The sequence below is a fragment of the Peromyscus eremicus genome, chromosome 5 (assembly GCF_949786415.1).
Source record: "Peromyscus eremicus chromosome 5, PerEre_H2_v1, whole genome shotgun sequence".
NCBI lineage: Eukaryota > Metazoa > Chordata > Mammalia > Rodentia > Cricetidae > Peromyscus > Peromyscus eremicus.
Genome location: NC_081420.1, coordinates 125,260,753 through 125,283,194, shown reverse-complemented (window position 1 = coordinate 125,283,194; position 22,442 = coordinate 125,260,753). Strand labels below are relative to the sequence as shown.

Here is a 22,442-nt window from a genome sequence, read left to right as displayed (position 1 = left end):
GCTGAGATCACAAGAATAAGCCACCAATCTGGCTTCCAATAGTCTGTTTGTTTGTTTGTTTGTTTGTTTGTTCTTGAGATGGGTGTCTTTAATGTAACTGTAGTTGTCCTGGAACTCACTATGTAGACCAGGCTGGCCTCCAGCTGACAGATCCACCTCCTGGGATTAAAGTCATGCACCACCATGCCTGGCTCTAGTACTATTTTAAATATTGGAAATTTTCACATGAAATTCTGCCTGGATTTCTGGCTTCTTTTGAAGTTAGCCACTCCAGCTACCTGGTGCCTTCACCCCAACTTAGCAGGCTGGACTCCACCTAGGCAGAGCACAGGCATTCCCATTCAGCCCCGCCTCCCTATGACTGCTGCACATGCAGGAGGAGAGAGGAACACGGCTCTTAACCACTTCCCGCATTAGAGTTCCTTTGCGGCATCTGAGGGCTCTGACCTCAAGCAGGTCAAGGTTACCCATCCCAAGTGTACCTGGCATCAGTGTGGGCTTGGGACAAGGATGGAATGAGGCAGTATCTGGCATGTATATTCTGTAGTTGGCACTGCCTGGTCCTGTAGACACAAGTCTGTGACACGTAGCTCCAAGATGACATCGGGGACCCTCATTTTGTTGTGAAGGTACTGCCAGGTATACCCAAGCAAGGGAGTAGGTCTGGAGAAAAGTCCTCCACTCTCCCTTGGGCAGGAAACCAGAGTGGAGCCTTTGATGGAGGGCGTTGCCAAGCAGCCAACCACAGGGGTCCACCCTGTGTGTGCAGAGTGTTCACCGCCAGGAGGGCCCTATACACGGGAAGGCAGCGCCCCCTGCTGGCGTCCTAGGGAAGCAATGGGCGCTTCAGGCTCATTCTCCAGTTTGGTGCCCTGAAGGCCCCAAATCGTGCTGGGTGGGTGGGCTCTCGCCCCCTCCCCCAGGTCTGGCCCCTGTAGGAACTGAAGCCATGTGGTTCCCTGCCCCCAGCCTTTTAGACTGAGGGACAGAACGTTGGCTGAGATGTACAGACGTGAATTTCTGCTTTTAATCCAAAGAGACAGAAAACTCAGCAAGAACTCAAGCTGGGCCACCCCCACCCAACTCCCCCAACCCCTGTGGGTACAAAAGCCCCAGCCTGGCATCCTCCCCACCTTCTAGGTCCCACACAAAACCTAAACAATTGCAAACATGGCCAGATCCCAGGTCTTTGCCAGTGCCAGCCATGGGGGTCCCACCCGCTGGGCACAGTGCCCACGGGAAGGCCAGCTGGACTCTTGCACTGGGGATTGGGTCTGGGGGGGATTCCCTCAGAGGGTGGGGAGAATGAGCTGGCTTCCTCCATTGGGGTCAGCTGCCCAGCACCCTGGCTCCTCTTGAGCTCCCTGTAGAGGTTGGGGATCATAGGGCCAGGTGGGGGTGAGATAGGAGCTGGGACCTGCCCCAGCTGTTCTCATTGTCGCTTTTTTTTTTTTTTTCTGGTCCCGTTTCAGTCCTGGTTCCTCTGATTAAGATCAACAAAGAAACAACAAATAAAAAAAGAGGTTCCTCAAAAGGGGGGAGAAGAAATTTTGAGACATGGAAATATCCCCCAGCCCAGCCCCACCGAAAAGCAAAACTTAGACGTCGTCAGCCACTCAGCCCTTCCCTCCTCCAGCCCGGGTACCCCTGCGGTCCAAAGCAGCCCAGTCCTGGGAGCCCCCGGAAGGGGTCTCAGCGGAGCTTACACCAGCAGCCAAGCAGAAAGAAGCATGCTGAACGGACTCTGCTAAACAGAGGACAAACAGAAAGGATGCAACAAGGCTGCCTTCCTCCTACCCAGCCCGGCCTTCCGGGGAAGGAGCAGCCAGCTCGCTGTTCCTGGGGACCCCACCCTCCGCTGGACCTAAGCTTCCCTAGGAGCCCAGAGGAACAGCTCGTAAGGATGATGGGAGTAGACATTCGAGCTCACCTCCGGACTTCGCCCCTCCCTCCCCTCCCTCTCACCCTTCCTGGGAGCCTCTGCTCAGGCTTCTGTCCCCAGCTGCTCTGGACCAGGCGAGGATGGCCCCGGGGTGGGCAGGGGAATGTTCCTTGGAGCTAGCTGAATTCGGCGTTGAGTCCAGAATGGAGGGTGTTCTGCCACCCCACTCTAAACCGCACGGGCAGTTCTCGGGCTGGACCCCCTCTGTACAGCACACAGGAAAAAGTCAGAATGCTCTGGACTGGACGCTCAGCCCGGCACAGGCACCCTCTTCCAACCCCGCAGGCGGCGAGGGCTGCCCTCTGCCACGCCCCTAGGGAAGGGAGTCGGCCCCAGGTCGCCCCGCACCCCAGCCCTGCATGCAGGTGCCCTCGCTCCGCCCCTCTGCCCTGTCCCTGCCCTTGCCGCACACCGCCCTCCAGGGGCCGGCCGAGAGTGGAGCAGAAAGGGCCCCGGAGCCGAGCGAGGAGGACCGGGCAGCCTCCACCTGCGCTAGGTAGGCGTCCTGCTCTCAGTTCCTGTGGAGGGTGGGGGGTGTCATCCTTTTAAAAGAGTGTTCTGGAGCTTTCTGGTCCCCTTCCCTTCCCACCACACCCCGTGGCCACTTCTCCCTCGATTTTAGCTGTAATGTCTTTCCTCTTGATTTAGGGGTGGGGCAGTCATTGTTTGGGTTTTTCACTGTTGCAGTTGGGAACTCCTCCTCTGTTTGAGCAACTTGGGAACAATTTCGTAACACACCACAGGAAGCAGCTCTCCTCCCAGCCCCCTCCTCCTGCAAGGGATGGTGGAGGCTTGTCCAGAGGGTCTTGAGAAGCCCCCTGGGAGGGAGGGGAACGCGAGCACGCCAGCCCCCCTCCAGGGTGACTGGGCCCCTCTGGCTTGTCTTTCTGTGCCTTAGTCCTCCTTCCCTGCATCTCCCCTCCCAGGCCCATTCTCAAGGCCTTGCGCCTCTCCGGTAGGAAAACACAAAGCACAGGTCAGGATCCTCCGAAAGTCGGTCCAACATTGCACCACGTGGGGGTGGGTTGTGGGCTTTATTTATTGAGAATCTAGTTGGTGAGGCTGCGGCCCTGAGCAGGCGAATGGCCGCGTGCAGGGAGCTCGGGGCTGGGAGGCGGCTGTGCGGGGCGCTGTGTGGAAGCTGAGCGAAGCCCTCCCCTGTGGCGTCGAGGGCCCGGGTGGGGATCCCGCGGGGGGCCTCCCTGTGCGAGGGGAGGGAGCCCCAGGGTGGGGGGCCGGGCGGGCCGGGCGTGACGCGCGGTCAAAGTGCAATGATTTTTCAGTTCGGTTGGCTAAACAGGGTCAGAGCTAAGAGCTAGCGAGAGAGGGTCCCTGCCCGGCCGCGTGCGCCTCTTCGGTCGGTCGAAGACAGTCGGGCTGCGGGCGCTGTGGGTTTGCGGGGCACACGCCCCGGGCGAGGTCAGAAGCTGCAGGCCAGCTGGGCCGGGGCCCAAGGTGCCCGGCGAGGTACCCCTGGGAGGACCGGGGCGGGGTGGGGGTGGCGCTCCTTTCCCAAGTGGTGTTGTGAGGGGCAGGCGAGGGACGATGAGGGCGACAGATGTGGGGACGTATTAGGAGAGGAAACAACCCACAAAAAAAAATATATAGGGGAAATTAACCTTTTTTTTTTTTTTCATTGAACCAAGTGCAATGCATCAGAGAGTTTTCCTATCTTTGTATGTTAAGAGATTAAGAAAAAAATTCTATTTTTGTTGTACTGTCCTCGCGGCTCTGGGGACGCTAAAAGAACTGGGCCTGCCCTGCCCTTAGCGGGGATGAAAGCTGAGTGTTTTTCCTTTTTTTTTTCTTTTCTTTTCCTTTTTTGATAGTTCTCTGGGTTTTTTCTTTTTTGTTTGTTTGTTTGGTTGGTTGGTTGGTTTTTTTTGCCGTTTTCCTGCGTTGACGAGGATAATCTGGGGTTTTAATTTGTTTCGTCGTTCGGTTTCGGTGGGAGGGCTGAAGAAAACGTTCACATTTTATATTTTAAAAAACACCTCGACATTAAAAAAAAAACCAACACAAGATCAAAAGGAAAAGGACGAGAGAAAATTATTTTTAAGATAATTAAACATAAAAAACCCTGGTGCTTATTACATTATAAAGTACGTTTTTAAAAAACCCACAAACTATTATACATACGTTTATGAATCAATTAAATATTCTGCACTTGTTAGGAACACGCATATCCCTTCTTTGTTGAGTTTAACGGAACGGGACAGCGGCATGCGCCCCGCGGCTGGGCTGCTCTGGCCGCGGGTCTCCCTGGGCGCCCCCTCCCCCTCCCTCGCCCCCTCCCCCTCCGGGCACTGGGGCGCGGCGGGGGTCCCCGGCCCCCTCCCCCGCAGAGGTCAATGCCAACGAACAAACGTCCCTTTTCCCTTCCTCCCCACTCCGAGCGCCCTTCTTTGAGCCAGACGCCAACTTGACCCTCACCAGCATTAATCAGGAGCGCGCTCAGCAAGTTGGTAGTTTCCTCCCCGACCCCTTCCCACGGAACACTACTCTTCCCCTCCCTCCGGGAGGTTCGATGCTCCAGGACAGGTCCAGCCACGCTGACAGGTCGATTTGCCCAGGCCCGCGCCCGCACGCACGCACGCACACAGCCCGGCACACATCCCCACCCCACCCCGCAACCAGCCCTGTCGACTGCCTTACACACCCGCCCCCGCGCTGGCCGGCCGACCTAGTGCCTTGTTCTCACCCCCGTGCTGGCGGAGCGGACGCCGCGCTCTGGGTCCCAGAGGGGCCGGGTGGCTCAGACGACCCACCGTTTCCCCACCCCGACCGTGCTGAACGGACCCCCCCACGAGAGAAAAATAAAGGAGCAATAAAGTTATGAGAACTTTTGTCCCCCAATCGAGAGCCCTAGGGGCACCCCAGCCCCACCTCTGCTCCCCCACCCCATCCACCCAAGGGGCGCCCCCCCCCCGCAAGCCAGCCGGGGCCAGCCCCCGCTTTGGCCCCTCTTGGGAGATCCGTGCGCCCCACCAGCACCAGCATCGCGGACCGCAAAGGCCGCCCGTCCCGTCAAACAAGTTTCTTCTTAGGCTAAGAAACGCAGTATATACGAGTATCTCTATATATAGTACTAATGGATTTGGTGTGCTTCCCCCTTAGCGTCCCCTTCCCTCTGCTCCTCTTTCAGCCTGGTCTCCCTTCTCTGCCCTCCACCCCCCGTCTCTGCACTGAGATACATAAGAAACAAGGGTAGTTTACTGTCTGTTTTGTTTTCTGGGTTTTCAGTGTCCTAGCGGAATGCAAGTAGGCAGCCAGCCCGTCTGTCCCCTCTCCGCCCGCCCCGCCCCACCCCCGTCACTGCGCTTCTGTTATACCATCTTTGCCTGACTCTCTCCGGCTTCTCCATTGAATGGCTAATGTGTATGTGAAATAAAGAAATAAAGAAAAACAAATTCAAGAGTGTCTGAGTCTTCGTTAACGCGCTTAACAGGATCATGGATCAAGCGCAACCAGATGGGCTCGCTGGGCTGGGTCCTCCTCCCACACGCTGTCCTGGGCTTCCCGCCTCCAGCAGGGGGCGCCGCTGCGAAGGCTTCCAGACCCTTCCCTACCTCTCCAAGCACCCCTAAGGATCCCATAGTCACTTTGCTTTGTTGAGTCTCTGGCCTTGGCCCAGGGAAGAGGACACTGGCCAGGCCACCTCAAGTAGCCTGTGGGAAATTTTTCTTAAAAGTCTGCGGGGCTCCTGAGTCGCCGGTCACCCTTCCAGAGCTACAGGGCGTTTCCTCCTCTGGGCGACCTCAGTCCCCTTTACAAGGAGTTCACTGCGCAGCAGGTGAGGGGCCACTGCCTTGGGTCACCGCACTTCAGGACTCAGGGCCGTCTGCTCCATCTTGATGGTTCGCACCGACCCGTTGGGGTCGCCGTCGCAGTCCCCAGGAAGCACGGGCTGCGAGCGCGCAGCCTCCACCCTGTGTCGGGCCCCGCAGCGCGCACCGCCCTCCACTCCCCGGTGCGCCGGCGCCTTGCGGGGCCCGGGAGCGCTGGGGCCAGAGGCCAGCACGGCTGCCTGGTCTCGCAGCAGCCGCACCAGGAAGCCAATGTACTTCATGGCCAGGCGCAGCACCTCGTTCTTGCTCAGCTTCCGGTCGGGCGGGTGGGTGGGCAGCAGCTTCCTGAGCTCCGCGAAGGCGCCGTTAACGTGCTGCTGCCTCCAGCGCTCCCGGCTGTTGGTGAACACGCGGCGAGCCACCTTCTGGGGTTGGTGCCCTGAGGACCCGAGGCATAGCGTCAGCATAGAGGCCAGAGGGCACTCACTGCTGTCCTCGATGAACACCACCAGCTTGGGTTTGAACCCAGACTGTGGGCTGTAAGGCACCAGAGACGCTGAGCCTGATCATGCCTTGATGACAACGAGGTGATCCCTTAAGAAGTCTATCCTGTGGCCTCATTCTGAGCCAGCGTGTTCCTGGGTTTGCAGAGGTTCTCTTGCCTGCCGTGGGCCTGTGGGTGACTGGTGGCCTATCTGATGGCTGTGGTTGTGTGAGATCATGCCATGTGGTTGTGGGTGTTGTGTGTGTGGCCGGGGTTCTGAGGATGACTGTGGTCTCATCGCTCTGTGTGATCCTAGTCCAGGGTTGTCTCTTTCACCACTACGTTTTCGGCTTGGGGAGCGTCATCTGGTGGCTGCAGTGTCTTACTGTGGCCATGACTAGCTATAACGCTTGGTTTGTTGGGACTCATTATGTAGCCCAGGCTGGCCTCTGGACTGATTCTCTTGCCTCGGTCTGGATGACTGGCAAACCACCGCCGAGCTAGGCTCAGTACTGCGGCGGCGCATCGGCTATGACTTGTGTGAGCTGTTCCGTGTTGGTGGTGTGTGTGTGCATTCCACAAAACACCTCTCCCTGTGGCAGAGTACAGGCCAGTCAGACCTGGGCTGCAAACACCCACAAGTACACACGCATGGATACACACTCACCCTCAGCCAAGTTCAGCTCACCGTGGCTCGGTCTTCGCTTCAGCCGGCTGTTAGGGAAGATGCTGAAGGGTCCTGCTGGCCCAATGTAGACGCTGTAAGGGGTTGTGCGTCATGAACGCCTTGTAGGCAAAGACCCTGACCACCAACCCTCAGCCCTGCCCACAGTCCCAGCTCCTCACTGACCTGTTGAGGAAAGGGTGGGGATGATAGTGCAGGGCCAGGGTGGGCGGAGCGGTTCCCAAGGCAGCTAGCTGCAGCAGGGAGGGGCGGAAAGCACTCAGCTCTGTGGTGGGCATGGCTGCCCCTGTGGTTCTGGTATGACCCAGGTTTATCACGGGCACACCTGGAGGCAACCAGGGCGTGCGTGTGTTTCGGTGGTCCACCTCTGCAGGAAGGGGCCCAGGTGAGGCCAGATTAGGGAGAGGAGCGGGCGCTGGGCTGGAGGCACACACCAGCTCAGCTTTCTCAGCCATGGCGGAACCCACCTCTGCCTGGGCCTGGGGTGGGCACATGGACCCAAGGATGGAATGCTAACCTGTGGGAGGGAGCACAGTTACTGGGAAGGCCAGAGACCATCTTTCTCCCACATGTTTGACCTAACTGAGCCCTTCAGTGTGAGAGCACCTTGAGGAGAGGAAGGTGCTCTCTCCTCAGTAGTCAAAGGCAGTTGAGTAGACTGCAGGGACATGAAGGGAGGCTTCCTCCACAAGAGGGGTGTCTCCTAGTGCTAGGCAGCATTGGCCCTCTGAGTGCCTGCCCAGGGTTCTTTGTCAAGGGCTTCTTGCCTCTGAGCCAATTCCCCGCCTTTCAGAATCTCTCCTACCTGCAGCTGGGGTACGGTAAGGATCCCCTAACTAACTCTGAGACCCCTTGAAACTCCAAGATTCACCCTATGCCACCTCTCCACGGTTGGTCCAGGAGCCCCTACCCTTGCTGAAAGTTCCTCTCAGTAACCCTAACCCCATCAGCATCCAGATTTTTGCACCCTACATAACACGTTTGCTGGACTCCAGGGTCTCGTGTATCCTGAAAGGGTGTGACCCCCTATCTCTCTGCCCTGTCCTCCCCAGCTGGAGAAGATCCCCTGGCTCCTCAGTTAAGGGTCCCCAGCTGATGAATGAATAAAGGAACGCAGAATGCAGGAGCAGACTCTCCCTCCTAACTTTCAAAGCGTCTTTCTTACCCTGTATCAATTCTCACAGCCTGGAGTGCTGTATGGTCAGGGCTGTCAATCCAGGTTAGGAGGCGGTTTCCACCGTCCAGTCCGGGTCAGTGTGCCCCAGGTGGTCCCGTTGGGCCTCAGAGCTGGGCTGCGCCACCTCCCGGGCTCCGGAGGGCCTGAGCAGTCCCAGAGTGGCGGCGGCGTGGTGGGTAACCCCGAGAGAAAGTGAGCGGCTCCTGGACCGACCCGCCTTTTCCCCGCCCCCGACAGCCTGGCTTCCTCCCTCTTACCCCCTGGCGCAGAGGCCAGAGGATGCTGGGCCTGTACAGATAAGGGTCTGGCTGCCTGGCCGCGCCTGATAAGGAGCTGTGCCGACCCCGGAGGAAACCAGCAGGCAGGGATCACGGAGTGCGCACCTCCTGGCCCGTCCTGGCCAGAGCGGGCAGTCACCCTTCAGGGCTTGCTGCTCCCCTTGGCACTGGGAGACCCTAGCCCTCAGGAGACCCTGGAACCGAATTCACACAAAGAGGAAACAAGGCAAGGGCTGCCTCTGGTGTCCTCTGCGGTTATTCTGGCTTTGAACCCCACCCTTGCCCAGTGTCGGTGCTGATGGGGGTGGAAGGGGCCCCTTTCCGGTCCTCTGACGCCCCATGACCCAAGGGCCCCAGCCTCCAGCCTAGTTCCTCTTTTTTACAGATCCCCTGTGGGCTTCCCCCCACCCCCCACACACCCAGGAACAGGGCTCCAGCAGACAGTTCTGGCAATTTTGCTTTGCTGTGTCCTGACGGTTTGTGCAGGTGTCCTGAGCCCTGTGGCACTTCCAGGTATTTCCAAGCCCAGGGGAGTAGGATCAAGAGTGTCAGAGCTGTGTTTCCCAGAAGCTGCTCCAAGGCTCCCCAAGACACCAGGCCACTAGGCCACGCCACAACTGGGTGGTGTCCCTTGCTGGCAGGTATTCTGGAGTGACATTCTGAATTCTGGAAACCTGGAGGCTGGAGAGATGGCTCAGTGGTTTAGAACACTTGTTGCTCTTGCAGAGGACTCAGGTTCTGTTACCAGGATCCACATGTTGCTCACAATCACCCCTAGCTCCAATTCTAGGGGATCTGACACCCTCTTAACTCTGAGGGTCCCAGGGAAGCACATACATTCATACATGCAGGAAAGTCATTTGCATAAGAATAAATAAACCTTTTACAAATCCTGGAAACCCTGCTGAAAGCTCCCAAGAGGGCCAGGCATGTTGGCGCACGCCTTTAATCCCAGCACTTGGGAGGCAGAGTCAGGCAGATCTCAGAGTTCAAGGCCAACCTGGTCAGTCTACAGACCGAGTTCCAGGACAGCCAGGGCTATGCAGAGAAACCGTTTCTGGGGTTTAAAAAAAAAAAAAAAAAAAAAAAAAAAGGCTTCCAAGAGGAGCTGAACTGTAGGTAGTACAATATGCCTGTCCCATGTCCCATGTAATGTATCTGGTTAATTGTAGGCACACTCAGGGAGGTGCTCAGTGGCCATCCAGCCTGATTAAAGTGCTGAAGTCACTACCCCACTGACTTCCTCTAAAGGAACTGTTGTAGTGGGCCTCACTTTATAGCTGGTGATGAAGGGTGCATATACCCCCAGAACTCCCTCTTAGCATTACTAACCCTCTACTCTAGGGGAGGGGGCGAGTCTCTTCATTGGATGTCTGGGCCGCTGCCTGCTCTGCCTGTGTTCTCGGCAATTGTACCCCATGGAGGAGCAGGCAGGGCAGGAAGCACCTGGTCTGGGGCGGATGCACAGAGTGCCTGCTTCCGGTTTGGCTTCCGCCACAACACCAACTGGAGAGAGCTGGGCCCAAGAAACCAGGCAATAAGAGACTGCAGGGGGACTTGTGGGGTGCTGGGGAGGTCGGGGGAAATGCCTGCATAGTCAGAGGGGAGGCAGCAGGGTGACAGGCGAGCATGCTTGAGGCTGCCGCCCTGTGGCCACCTGATGAACTACTCTCCTGAACTGCCAGACGCGTTTCCATGTCAGACAGACATAAAGCTGCAGTCAGGCAGGAACAACAACCCGTCCGCCCCACCCCCAAACACAGGCAGAGTCCCTCAGGCAGACAACCTTCCCACTCAAAATGACAACCAGCAGAAAATGGTTTCTCTTTATTGTCTCAGTCCACACCTGGCGCAGCAGTGCCCCCCCCAGCAGCAGCATCTGGTCCGGGGAGGATCTTGGGGGTGGTCTCTGGACAGTCCGTGAGGGGAGGATCCGCAGAGGCCACAGGTGGTGTAGGACTGTGTGAATAACAGCACTGGTCCCCTCGCTGACAGGTGCCCTGGTAGGAAAATGGAGGGTGTGAAGTCCAGGCTGTGAGCACGGAGCTGGGCTTCATTCCTTAGTCCCTAGCCCCTGCTGTGCCAGTCAGCCTGGCCCTTGGCTCTGTGGCAGGAAGGTTGGAAAAGAGACTCACCTCCTTGAATCGTTTGCAAGGAAATGTCTTGAGGCGAGCTGCCCTCTGGGCCGGGTCCTCCGCAGGCTCCTTCCGCTTACTCTGTAGCAGCCTCCGCCTCCCCTCCAGATCTTTACTTGCTGCCTTGCCCCTGAGCAGAGACAGGGCTGGTACCCTATGTCGCCTCTGCGCAACCCAGCCCTAGCCAAGCCCAACCTCTGCAACAGTACCACTTACCCTGGCCGGGCACGGGGCCGGGGACCCCAGTTGGCTTCTGGATTGGCCTGGAAGCGCTTGAGTCCTTGCTGGCGGGAGCTGGGGTTGGCATCTTCCCGGATGTTGAAGTTGGCCTTCAGCCTGGACAAAGAGTGGGGGCTGGAGGCAGCAGCCATGCAGGGTGACCACAGACAGCCCTAGAAGCTGCCCACCGTGAGGCAGCACCGTAGGTCTACCAGGCTCAGAGTTCTTCCATTTGTTGAGTGACACCCGGATTTCCTAGTGAATTTCTGACAAAGTGGCCTGGATCTGTCTCAATGGAGCTGGATTTGCAGCATCAGAGACAGACAAGCAACAAGACAAATCAGAAGTAACCAGGGCTAGGGGTATGGTCCAGGTAGAGCGCTTGCCCAGCATGCACAAGGCTCTAGGTTCCATCCCCAGCACCACAAAGAAATAAAAAATCATGTCATACTGTGTCAGGACATGCCACTCAATAACTATTTTGGTAAAAGACCTAAGTCAGGATGCAATGCTTGGCAGGGTGGTCCAGTCCAGAAGGGTTCTCTGAAGTGAGAGAGAAGGGATAACCCGACTGTGTGCTGGGTTCAGACTGCTATGAGGAAAAGAGCCAGCCAGCCATGGAAGGGTCTGTGCTTTGTCCTGACCCAGACACTCACGGGTCTGTAGGGCTGAAGGAGACAGTGCAGGAGAGTGGGAAGGATCCGGGGCAAGGACAGAAGGGGAGGAGCAGTTCTGGATCTCCCTCCAACAGCGTCGGTCTGGCCTGCTGTGCCTGTGAGGTAGCTTGTCCCTCCCTGCATGTCTGTCCATACCTGGGCTCCACAGCCAGAATTCGGAACGCCGGGCTTGTTTCCGACAGCCGCTCCCGTTTCACGGGACACTCCTTCTCCTGGGGAGAGAGGTCAAGGAGATGCTAGGCCTGAGGTGCACCCAAGTCACCATCCCTTCCTTGCCCTCCTGCCTCGAATCATGGAGTCATCTGCCCTCACCCAGCAACGCATGATGTCCCAGACAGCTAGCGGGGGAGCATCTGTCTTCACTGCATTCTTACAAGCATGGGAGAGAGAGACTCGGAAGCCAGCGTGGAGGAGAGCTGACCTGGGTGCACAGAGACCACAAGGGAAGGCTAGACCCCAAAGCAGGTTGCGTGGAATAGCATGTCTGTTTCTTCACAGGAAAGACATGTCACTGAGTGTGACACCAAACCACCTGCTGGGGGCTAGGGAGATGACTCAGTGGTTAAGAGCACTTGCTGCTCTTGCAGAGGACCCTGGGCTTGGAACCCAGTATCCATATCACAGCGCACAATCCTCTGTAACTGCAGTCCTGGGAAAGCTGACACCTGGCCTCCTTAGGCACTGTATACACATGGTGTACATACACATGTGTAGGCAACACATACATACATAAAAATTTAAAAAACAGCACCTGGAGGGCTCAAGGCCTCTCAGCTCTGCCCTGGGCACACACTAGACTCTGATGGTCCAAGCTGCCCCCAAAGGCCCTCACCGAAGCTGCAGAAGGCGGGGTGTGTTGCAGTGGATGGTGCTGCTCAGTTGGTCCAGTGTGTAGTAGAGAGGGACATCGGGAAGTTCCTGAGAGGCAAGGATGGAGTAGCATCGAGTGCTGGCAGGGAGATGGGTCCCCTCCCTGTCAGAGTTCCCTCCCTATGTATGTCCATTTCATACCTCAGTAACAACACTCAAGACACCTTGGATCCGCTTGGAGGTGTGGAAGCGGCCAGGATTAGTGGTCACTGCCTCAAGAACTCGGCCCACAAAGTCCAGGTCATGGATGGGGTCTGCCCACATGGGGCCTCCAAGCTGCGGACACACAGGGTACAGATGAGCAAGGGGCATGAATACATAGGTACTGGGACCCTGGGCCCACTGCCTCTCTGACCTGGGCCCACCTGGTGTCGCTGTCCACAGTGTTCACACTCAGGGGTCACTGGAGGACCACAGGCAGCAGAGAACTTGACCCTGCAAGGAGAGGCAGTTTGAGGAGAGGCTCTGGAGGAGTGGGAACCTAGGACGTCCTTCCAACCCAAAATACCCTGTTCACCTGCCAGCAGGGTCTCCCGACGCTTTGCCAAGGCGTTGCAGGTAGAAGGCTCCACAACCCACACACTGGTACACCAGGGCCTGCTTGCTGTAGAAGCCCAGGAGAGGCCGTGAGTCCCTGTTGTGCTCACGACACCTCAACTCTTCTCTCAGACCAACTCAGTCCCTTTTCAGACACCAAGGGCCCTTGGGCAAGACTTAGCTCCCCCATCAATTCATCAGGTTCCTGCCGCTGGGCTTACCTGGCTGAGGACTTAACCTTGGCCTGGCCTGTGAAAACGCGCACAAAAACCCGGACATAGAAGTCGGCACTGATGCTGAGCAGCGGCACCACGAAGCGCTGGTAGCAGTTGGCATGCAGGTCCAGGCTATGCAGCACAATTCTCAGGGCCTGGCGGCAGGGTGAGCATTAGTGCTGGAAGAACAAGCTTGGGAATGCAACTTGGGTTTAGAGCCCATATTTCCTGGCTGTGTGACACTGGCAAACAGTGTTTTCTGTTCCTCAGTTTACCCATCTGCAAAGCCATGCCATTCCGTTTCTGTGGCTGGTAGCAGGCACAACATGACTGTAGCCTGCACAGGTGACTTGAACCCACCCTGAGCTGAGAGTGTGCCTTCACTATAGACAACGGGAGTGGTATCAGGAGCACTTCGAGCCTGACATGAAAAGATGGTGGCACTGTCCAGGCTACAACAGACAGCAAGGGATCTTATGGAACAGGACAGGATGCCACCTTTGCCTCCCCCACCACTTTACCTTCCCATCGCAACCACACAGGGTAGGCGCCATGACCACACCTGTCCTGTAGATGCAACACTAAGGCCCAGAAAGGCGAGGTCAGCAGAGTCAGCAACTAAGCCAAGATAGAACTCAGACCTTGGAAAAAATCACTCCAAGATTTCTTCTTTGTCCCAGCATTTGGGAGGTGGAGGTAGGAGGATGTGGAGTTTGAGGTTATCTTCAGGTACAAAGCAAGTTCAAGGCCAGCTTAGGCTACACGAGAGCCTATCTCAAACCCTCCACACCACAACTTCTGTGGTGGGGATATGGCTCAGTGGTAGAACACCGTGCATGCACAAGGTCCATTCCCAGGCACAACATGAAAACCTAGTTTCATTCCGAGAGCTGTGCCTATAATCCAGCACCTGAGAGGTAGCTGCAGGAGACCCCTGCTTGGGGTACTCAGTACCCTCAATTCAGGATGGCAAGATGGCTTAGTAGGTAAAGGCACCTGCCACCAAGACTGATATAGGACCTAAATGGTGAAAGGCAAGAATGGACTCTAGGAAGCTGTCCTGACTTCCATATGTTCACCATGGGCACATATGACCCATAACACACAAAAAGTGTGCACACAAAAAATACACACCAGACTGGTCTCATAAGAGATCCATCTGCCTCTGCCTCCCAAGTGCTGGAATACACCAACACACCTAACAAAAATATTTATTTTTAAGGTTATACTATCAAATGCTAGGGGAAAAAAAAAATGATTGCCTAACCACACCTGCCCATTGACGAAGGATGACAATGATCTGCTTGCCAGTCACGTCACAGCTTGGGATGGACCAGTCCTGGCCATCCGAGGACGCGTGCTGGGAGGACCAGGATAGGAGTGCTCACAGCCGGTCCCCGCCCCCAGGACAGCTCAGGGACTCTCACCATCTCATGGCAGGCCCGGCTCTTGAGGGCCATGGCTCCATACTTGCTGTAGCATGTCTCCCCGCTGTTCCCTGCCAATACTGCCATGTCCGTGCAGGTGACACACAGCAGTCCTGTGGGGTAGGGCGGCAGTGATGACCCTCGAAGCGCTGGCCCTGCACCTGCTCGGGCGTTCGGGATGCTCCGGCCCAGCCTCACCTCCGTCACTCACAGCCTGTACTGCTGCGTCCAGGAAGGGGGCAGGGCTGCCATAAGGGTCCAGGTCAATGACATCAAAACGCTCAGATGCCTTTTGGTGTTGGTACATCAGCATCCTAGATGTGAGGAGTCCAAGTTCTCAGCCTCTTAAACCAAGTCCCTGCCCTGTCCCCTATGGCACAGTGATTTTGGCCTTGAATTTGAGGCCAGCTTAGCCATTTATATTTTTTAGCCATAGGGATGGAACCCAGAGTCTCGTGCATGCTAGGCAAGTGTTCTAATGCTGAGCTAAACTCCAGCCTCTTTTATCATTTTTTTTGTTTGGTTGGTTTTGTTTTATTTGAGACAGGGTCTCACTATGTAGCTCTAGCTGTCCTAGAACTCACTCTGTAGACCAGGCTGGCCTCAAACAGATCCGCCTGCCTCTGCCTCCTGAGTGCTGGGATTAAGGCGTGTATTACTACACCTGGCTTCCTTTGATATTTGTTAGCCAAAAGATTTTTCTGTTTTACACAGGTCTCAGCCCCCACCTATAACCCTGACAAATAAAAGCCAATAGGAAGGACAGTTCCTTGACTCCTGTAGCCATAAAGAAACCACACTGCGGGGGCTGGTGATGTGGCTCAGTGACTAAGAGAGAAAGCTGCTTGTACATAAGACCCAAGTTTGTTCTCAGCACCCATGCTGAGAAGACTCAGCATGACTACCATGGACACCCTGTTCTGACTTCTTCAGGTGCTCACAGGTCTCACTCACACACACACACACACACACACACACACACACACACAAATAATAGATAAACAAGCAAACAAATAAATAAATGGGGAGCAAGAAACTGGGTCTGTGCCAGGCCTGGTAGTGCAGACCTAGCTAACTGTGAGGCTGAGGCAGGAAGACTGCAAGCTCAGACCGGCCCAGAAAACTGAGATCATGCCTAATGCAAACCGACAGCACCAAGAACTCCACTGAGTGGAGCCGGATTCAGCGACACCTACACCTGGACACTCCAGGGAGCTGGACAAACCCCAAGCAAAGGCCAGATCAACCAACAGCATTAGCGTCGCTTACCTGGTGACATTAAAAAGAAGATTCACAGCGGAGCGGTGGTGGCACATGCCTTTAATCCCAGCACTCGGGAGGCAGAGGCAGGCGGATCTCTGTGAGTTCGAGGCCAGCCTGGGCTACCAAGTGAGTTCCAGGAGAGGCGCAAAGCTACACAGAGAAACCCTGTCTCGAAAAACCAAAAAAAAAAAAAGAAAGAAAGAAAGGAGAAAGATCCATTTGTTTAATATGTACAGGTATTTATCTGCAGGAATGCCTGCTTGTGCAACATGTGTGTGTTTGGTGCCCTGAGAGGACAGAGAAGGGAGTCAGATCTCTGGGGTCGCCTTGATATTGCTGGGAACAGAGCGCAGGTCCTCTGGATGAGCAGGCAGTGTTTTTAACTGCTGAGTTCTCTCTCCAGTCCTACCCGTTGACATAGCAATCTTCTCTTGTGTGAGTACACTCTACAATGTTCTCATGACAGAAATCATTACCAGCCCAGCAGGGGGGTGCACACCTGTACTGTTAAGACAGTCTACAGCTATCAGTTCCCATCTGAACCCAAGACTAACACACACTATGCAAGCATCCCACAGGGCTGTAAGCCATGCGGCCGAAGTAAGGGATTCTCATGGATTTTAGACTTCCTCTGCTATGTAGTAAGGCCCTGCCTAAAGAAAAAAAAATAAAAAATAAAAAATAAAGGAGGTGGGGGGAGTAGCAGAGACAGGGATGGGAAGCTGGTTCAGAAAAGTACTTCCTGCTCTTCCAGAGAATCCAAGTTTGGTCCACAGCATATAAGTTGGGCGGCTCATAATTGCCTTTAACTTGTTCTAAGGGATCTGACACCCTCTTCTGGCTTCTGTGGGTATGTGCACAAAGGTGCACACATTCACACAGATACACATGTCCATAAATAAAAAATTTAAAAAATAAACTGAGGGGGTGTAGAGAGAAGACTCAGCAGGTAAAGGCTCTTGCCACCAAAACTGACAACCTGAGTCCCTGGGGCACGCATGGTGGAACAGAACCAACTCTCTTACATTACCCTCTGACCTCCACAGATGAGCTGTGGCAAGTATACCCTTTATAAATAAATAAGTGCAAAAAACTGATTTTTAAAACAAGACACCCAAATCTCAAATTATATCACTGTTCAAACAAATAGCATTATAGTCACAAGTTTTTAAAAAGCCAGGTGTATATCTTTAATCTCAGCCCTTGAGAGGTAGAGGCAGGCAAATCTCTGTCAGTTCTAGGCTATCCTGGTCTACACAGTGACTTTCACACTAGTCAGGGCTTTAGAGTAACAACCTATTCAAAATCAAAACAAAACAAAAAAACAAAACTAATACAGCTGGAGAGATGGCTTAGCGATTAAGGACATTTGTTGTTCATGCATAGGACCCATATTCAGTTCCCAGCACCCATGAGGTGGCTCACAATGACCCATGACTCCAGTTCCAGGAAATCCAATGCCCTCTTCTGACCTCCTCAGACATTCATCTGCTGTACATGTATACATACAAGCAAAACAATCACACACATAAAATATTTAAAACTGAAAAGCAAGATGAAGTGCAGCACTTGGCAAAGGAGGTGTGGCAACAGAGTGGGAACAGGTCCCAGAAAGACAGCCCAAGGCAAGAGAGGTTGGCAGTATTACTACAAGGTGTTAGAAAAGAAAGTGATTTCTGGAGCCTGCTGGTATACATTTATAATCTTAGCTACTTGGAAGACTGAAGAAAAGCCCGAGTTCAAATTGGTCAGACCATGTGTCAAAACTAAGTCCCTATAGAGAGACACAGTTCTCATCATTAAACACCCTTGTATAGAGTTTGGGCAATACACTTCTATTATTTAAGAATCCTACTATGGGCCTGTGTGGTAACTCACACCTTTAATCCCAGCACTGGGAAGGCAAAAGCAACTGGATCTCTATGACTTTCAGGCCATCAAGGGCTACAAAGTGAGACTGTTCCAAAAATAAGTAAACAAACAAACAAACAAACAAACAAACAAGACTCCTGCAATCAAGCCTGTAATCCTAGCCCAAAGGTGGGAGCAGGAGACAGTAGTTCAAGGTCACAACCACAGTTCGTCAGACCACATCTCACCAAAGGGACTTTTTGTGCTGGGGATGTAGTTCCGTTGGCAGAGTGCCTACCTGGCTCTAGGCTCCATTTGATCCCCATCACTGAATAAACCAGGTGTGGTAACTTGCACCTGTAATCCGAGCACTCAGGTAAAGACTCAAGTATCAGAAATTCATAGTCGGAGCTAGGTGTGATAGTAATCCCAGCACTTGGGAGGCAGACCTCAGAGTTTCAGGCCAGCCAGGGCTACATAAGGTCAGAGCTATCTAGTTTTATCCCCAGACCCATAAGTGGAAAGATAGAAATGATCCCTGTAAATTGTACATATACGTAGGTACACGTGTATATGTGTACACATGTACACACACACACACACACACACACACACACAAACACTAAATGAATGAATGAATGAATGTAATTTAAAGTTTTAAAAAGGGCCAGAGAGTTTGCTCACTGGTTAAGAGTGCTTGTTGATCTTGCAGAGGGTCTGAGTTCATTTCCCGGAACCCATATGGCTCAAAACTAACTGTAATTCTCTTTCCAGGGTATCTGACACCTTTCTTCTAACCTTGGAGGGCACACATTCGTAGGCTAAACATTCATACATATAAAATGAAGTACATCTTTTTTTGAATTATAAAAAAATCCAAGGTCATCTTCAGTTACAAAGCTAGTTCTGGGCTATATATTTCAGCACCATGACAGGCTCTGAAGAGACTACCCAGACGGCTGGGTAGGTACCAGCACTTCCAACACAAGCCTGAGGAGCTACTGGTGCTTTCTCAAACACAAATAAAACAAAAGTTAGAAAAATACAATTGTATAGCCCCTGTGAAATTATTATTCTTTTAGAAACAAGGGAATTAGAGTCCAAGAGGCTAACCCACCCAAGGTCATACTTGGAGGCTAAACAGGACTTGGGGTGTCATCAGGTAGCCTTATTCCAGGTGTAAGCTGCAGGCTCTGGGCAGGCCTGACTAGAACCTATTGGGAGCTATTGCTTAGCATGCATGGAGCCCTGGGTTCCATCTCCAGCACCACCCCACCAATGACAACGGCCAATCAACTTACCGGGCATCCGCCTGGTTGGGCTGTACAAGATGTGCTACCCCATTGAGGTGCACGTTTCGGTCAATAAGCTCTACAGCCCGGGCAGAGGCATCATTGGCAACCACAGACTGGAGGCCAGGAACCTCTAGGGCGAATCGGATGGAGCGCAGACCAGATGCTGCCAGGCCTTCTAGCACCCGTAGACCTTCCTGTCAGAAGTAAGCAAAGACGTGTCTGTCTTCTTTTTTAATATCACTTACTATTGAGTCAGTTCTCTCCTTCCACCACGGATTCTGGGGACCAAACTCGGGTCTTAAGGCTTTCTTGGTATGTGCTTTACCAGGGAGCCATCTTGCTGGCTGACGCTCAGGTCTCCATCTTTCTTCTGGGCTCTCGTGACCTCCCACAGCTACCCTCCGTAGTTCCTCAGCTCCTTCCTGTCACCCAGACCCCCAAGCTGCTACCGCTCACTCAGGCCCTACCTCACAGATCTCACCAACTGCAGCTGTCGAAGGCTGGTCTCCTGGGGTCAGGTTTTCATCCTCTTTCTGTTCAGCCTTTTCCTCTTCTTGCTCACACAAGTTCACACACACTTTCTTCAAGTCCTTCTCTCCTGGTACCTTGACTGCAGACACCCAGGCAAAAACCAGAGGCTATCAATGATTCTTTTAAGAAATTCCACCATAATTTTCAAATTGTCAAACTCCTGATGATACATGCCAGAAAAGTCTTTCCCCAAATCCCAGGAGAACGACAGAAGGAGCAGAGAGCCTAGAGTCGTCAGGAGCCCAAAGAGAGCCATGGATAAAGTGGGAAATGCCGGGTGGTGGTGGCAGCAGCGCACACCTTTAATCCCAGCAGTCAGGAGGCAGAGCCAGGCAGATCTCTGTGAGTTCAAGGCCAGCCTGGTCTACAGAGCGAGTGCCAGGACAGGCACCAAAACTACAGAGAGAAATCCCGTCTTGAAAAACCAAAATAAAATAAAGTAGGAAATGAACTTTATGTGACCCTCTACCCCTAGGCCTGAGCCTCCACTTACTCTGGATTCCCTTGGCCCCAAGATGAGTTCGAGCAAACTCAGTGATCACGGCACATCTGGAGGAGGGGACGGCAGGGGACGGTCAGCTTGCAGACTCTTGTACGCCAGCTCCTTAGCTGGGAGCCAGGTCTGAAGTCCTCCCTTCGATATTCTTGAAAGGTTATTGTCCCTCCCTAATCCATAAACTCCTCCCTCTGTTGCACCAAATTCTAAATAAAGAGAAACCCTACCTCAAGGGCTAAGATGTTAACTGTTGCATCTTTAGATCTTTAGACCCAGAAAATCTGATAGTGACCTTTGCAAGGTCGGCCCTCAGTGCTCAATTCAAAGCATGTAAATTGATGTGAAATTCGACTTGCAGAAAAGTAACAAGTCTGTGTAAATACAACTACAGGAACCAGCTCTGGGACGTCCAAGTCCACTACCAAGTTGAAAGAAAAGGGAAAGGGAAAGGGAGACACGCCTTGAATGCCCAAGAACACTAAAAAGCATGTATAACCTTGTCCCTTACAATAAAAACCCCTGGTGCGCGCCTTCATCTTTCAAGATGCCGGCCTTCGATTAAAGCTGACTCCTCCCTACCAACTCATCTCTCCCGAATAGTGCTTCAAGTAGTGCGCGTCCCGAACTGATATTCCCGGAATTTCTTCTACCTCCCTGACCCTTGCTCACGTCAGGTCCCGGTTGAACTCCTGCACTGGGTTGTAGAAAACCTCGTTGGCGTTGGGGAAGACGATCTTGGCGGCGCCCTCGGTGATAGTCGCCTCCGGGGCCGCGGGTGGGCGCTCTTCGCAGGGCTGTGTGCCGTTCTCCATCGCTGGTGGAGAGGGCGGCCCCTGGGCCTTCTGTTCCATGAACTGAGTTCTACAGAGGATGCGGGCCTGACGGAGAGGGCGGCTTAGCCACAGGACCGTCCTCGTGTGGGACATCCACGGGCACCTCAACCCTCCTGCTGTTTTCGAGGGAAGGGGAAGGGCACAGGAGGTCAGAGTGCTGCATTCTGGGTCGGGGGTGGCCTACACATCTATAAAGTAGGAACTAAAAACCCCTGGCCTCGATAAGGCCTGCGTTTCCAAAGGCACTGGACTCAGTAGAGCCTGAGGCTAACGGCGCAGATCCACCCCCAGCCAGCCAGCAACCCCCCCACCCCCCCCCACCCCCACATCCACACCCGGGCACGCTTCACCTCTCTGCTCACAGGACACAAGTCGCGGTGCACGCTTCGCGCATTAGGACCTGGAAGCGGCCATGTTAGCAAAGAGGGCGGGCCCATCACATGACAATAGCTGACCAATTAACGACACGACTCACGGTGGGCGACAAGGATCAATATTCTTCCAGGAAGGGAAGTGCGGAGTTCGCTACATGCGTGGTTTTTAATAGTGCAATTCTTCTACAAAGGAGTTTCATTGCAGTTTAGTTCAGGACAAAAGCCGGAGAAACTTGGCACCTTTAGATGCCCATGTGTGCACTTTACAGGTTAACTCAGGCTCTGGAATAGGATCCACTGGCTTTGAATCTCAGTCCCACATACTCTTTTGAACAAGTTATTTAAAATGTTAGACTCTCATTTCCTACCTGTAAATAAGAATCTTACCTTCCAAGAAAGAGCAAAGATCAAACAACCGAGTGCCTGGGAAGTGTGCAGAGGAGCCACTTAAGACCGTAAGCCCTGGAGTTTTGGCCTAGTGTATGAAGGCAGAGTGCGGCCATCCGTGATGTGAGCTGTCCAGCTCGCCTCGCAAGTTCTCTCTCTCAATGGGATGTAAAAGGTACTCGTAGTCCAGGTTGTTCTGGAGTTCACTATCTAGCCCAGGGCGGTTTCGAACTCCTCAGGAGATTTTCCTGCTTCAGTCTCCCAGATGCTGAGATTACAGACATTAACTACCAGGCCCGGCAGTACTTTGTTTTACATTTATCTTATTCTTAATGTCTGTGTATGTATGTAGGTATGTGCGCTTGTGTGCAAATCCCCGAAGAGCAAAGAGGTGGTGGATCTTCTAACACTGTAAACAATTGTGAGCCACTTGACATGGGTGCTGGGAACTGAATTCTATACTGCAAGGGCAGTATACGCTCTTACTCGCGAGTATTCTCTCCAGTCCGAACTATTTGTACTTGACTCTGCTTCCCCATCTGAAAAGTAGCCAGACCGCTTTAACGTTATGAAACATAATTATCCGAGTTAGTGCAAATGCTAACAACTTGACATCGCGTAAGCACCTTAAGTCTTAGCTTCATTGACCTCTTGAGCCTACGCTTAAACATCTTGGCATTCACCGTCACTTCCCTCTGTGTGATCTTGAGCGAGTTCCCTCAGTTCCATGAAACCTCATTCCCATAACGAGCTTAAAACTGGAACAACAATCTGTCCCGTAGTCACGCAACTAACTAGACAGTCTACAGAACAGAGACCCTGGAGGAAGAAGCCGGTGAGAACTAAAGCGCTCGGAGCGCAGCTAAGTTTGCCTAAGGGGCGGGGCCGACGCCGTTTCCTCCCTGCCGGCTGCGCCGTGCGCTTCCTCGGCGCTCGGCTGGGGCGGCCTGGCCCACAATGAATGGCCGCCGCGGCTAC

At 53.8% G+C, this 22,442-nt stretch overlaps 3 protein-coding genes across 12 annotated transcripts in view; 1 reads left to right on the top strand and 2 right to left on the bottom strand.

The window, feature by feature from the left end:
- Nfix (nuclear factor I X) overlaps positions 1–5,352 on the top strand; it is a 96,901-nt gene extending 91,549 nt beyond the window's left edge. For all 5 annotated transcript variants that reach the window (XM_059264421.1, XM_059264419.1, XM_059264420.1 and 2 more), the window contains one exon: positions 1,473–5,352. Coding sequence is in view for 3 of the 5 variants with exons in the window: in XM_059264419.1 (XP_059120402.1) it covers positions 1,473–1,487 (15 nt within the window). In the remaining 2 variants the exon portion in view is untranslated. The remainder of the gene's footprint in view (positions 1–1,472) is intronic.
- On the bottom strand, positions 5,353–8,277 carry Lyl1 (LYL1 basic helix-loop-helix family member). The gene is made up of 4 exons (XM_059264423.1): positions 8,065–8,277; positions 7,065–7,416; positions 6,882–6,973; positions 5,353–6,169 (listed from the first exon to the last, which is right to left on the bottom strand). The coding sequence occupies exons 2-4, from the start codon at positions 7,391–7,393 to the stop codon at positions 5,757–5,759; spliced, it is 834 nt and encodes a 277-aa protein (XP_059120406.1). The 5' UTR covers positions 7,394–7,416; positions 8,065–8,277; the 3' UTR covers positions 5,353–5,756.
- A 1,889-nt stretch (positions 8,278–10,166) lies between these two features.
- On the bottom strand, positions 10,167–22,428 carry Trmt1 (tRNA methyltransferase 1). 6 transcript variants are annotated; one of them, XM_059264411.1, is made up of 17 exons: positions 21,054–22,428; positions 20,540–20,816; positions 19,868–19,923; positions 19,311–19,453; positions 18,850–19,037; positions 14,633–14,748; positions 14,435–14,547; positions 13,014–13,162; positions 12,773–12,859; positions 12,621–12,690; positions 12,397–12,531; positions 12,218–12,303; positions 11,698–11,806; positions 11,521–11,597; positions 10,706–10,825; positions 10,490–10,619; positions 10,167–10,354 (listed from the first exon to the last, which is right to left on the bottom strand). In XM_059264411.1, the coding sequence occupies exons 2-17, from the start codon at positions 20,794–20,796 to the stop codon at positions 10,190–10,192; spliced, it is 2,001 nt and encodes a 666-aa protein (XP_059120394.1). In that variant the 5' UTR covers positions 20,797–20,816; positions 21,054–22,428; the 3' UTR covers positions 10,167–10,189. The 6 variants fall into 6 exon arrangements, with proteins under 6 accessions (XP_059120394.1, XP_059120395.1, XP_059120393.1 ...); XM_059264412.1 differs by having other exon boundaries at positions 20,540–20,819; positions 21,465–22,428; XM_059264410.1 differs by having other exon boundaries at positions 20,540–20,819; positions 21,054–22,427.
- Between the last annotated feature and the right edge of the window lie 14 nt (positions 22,429–22,442).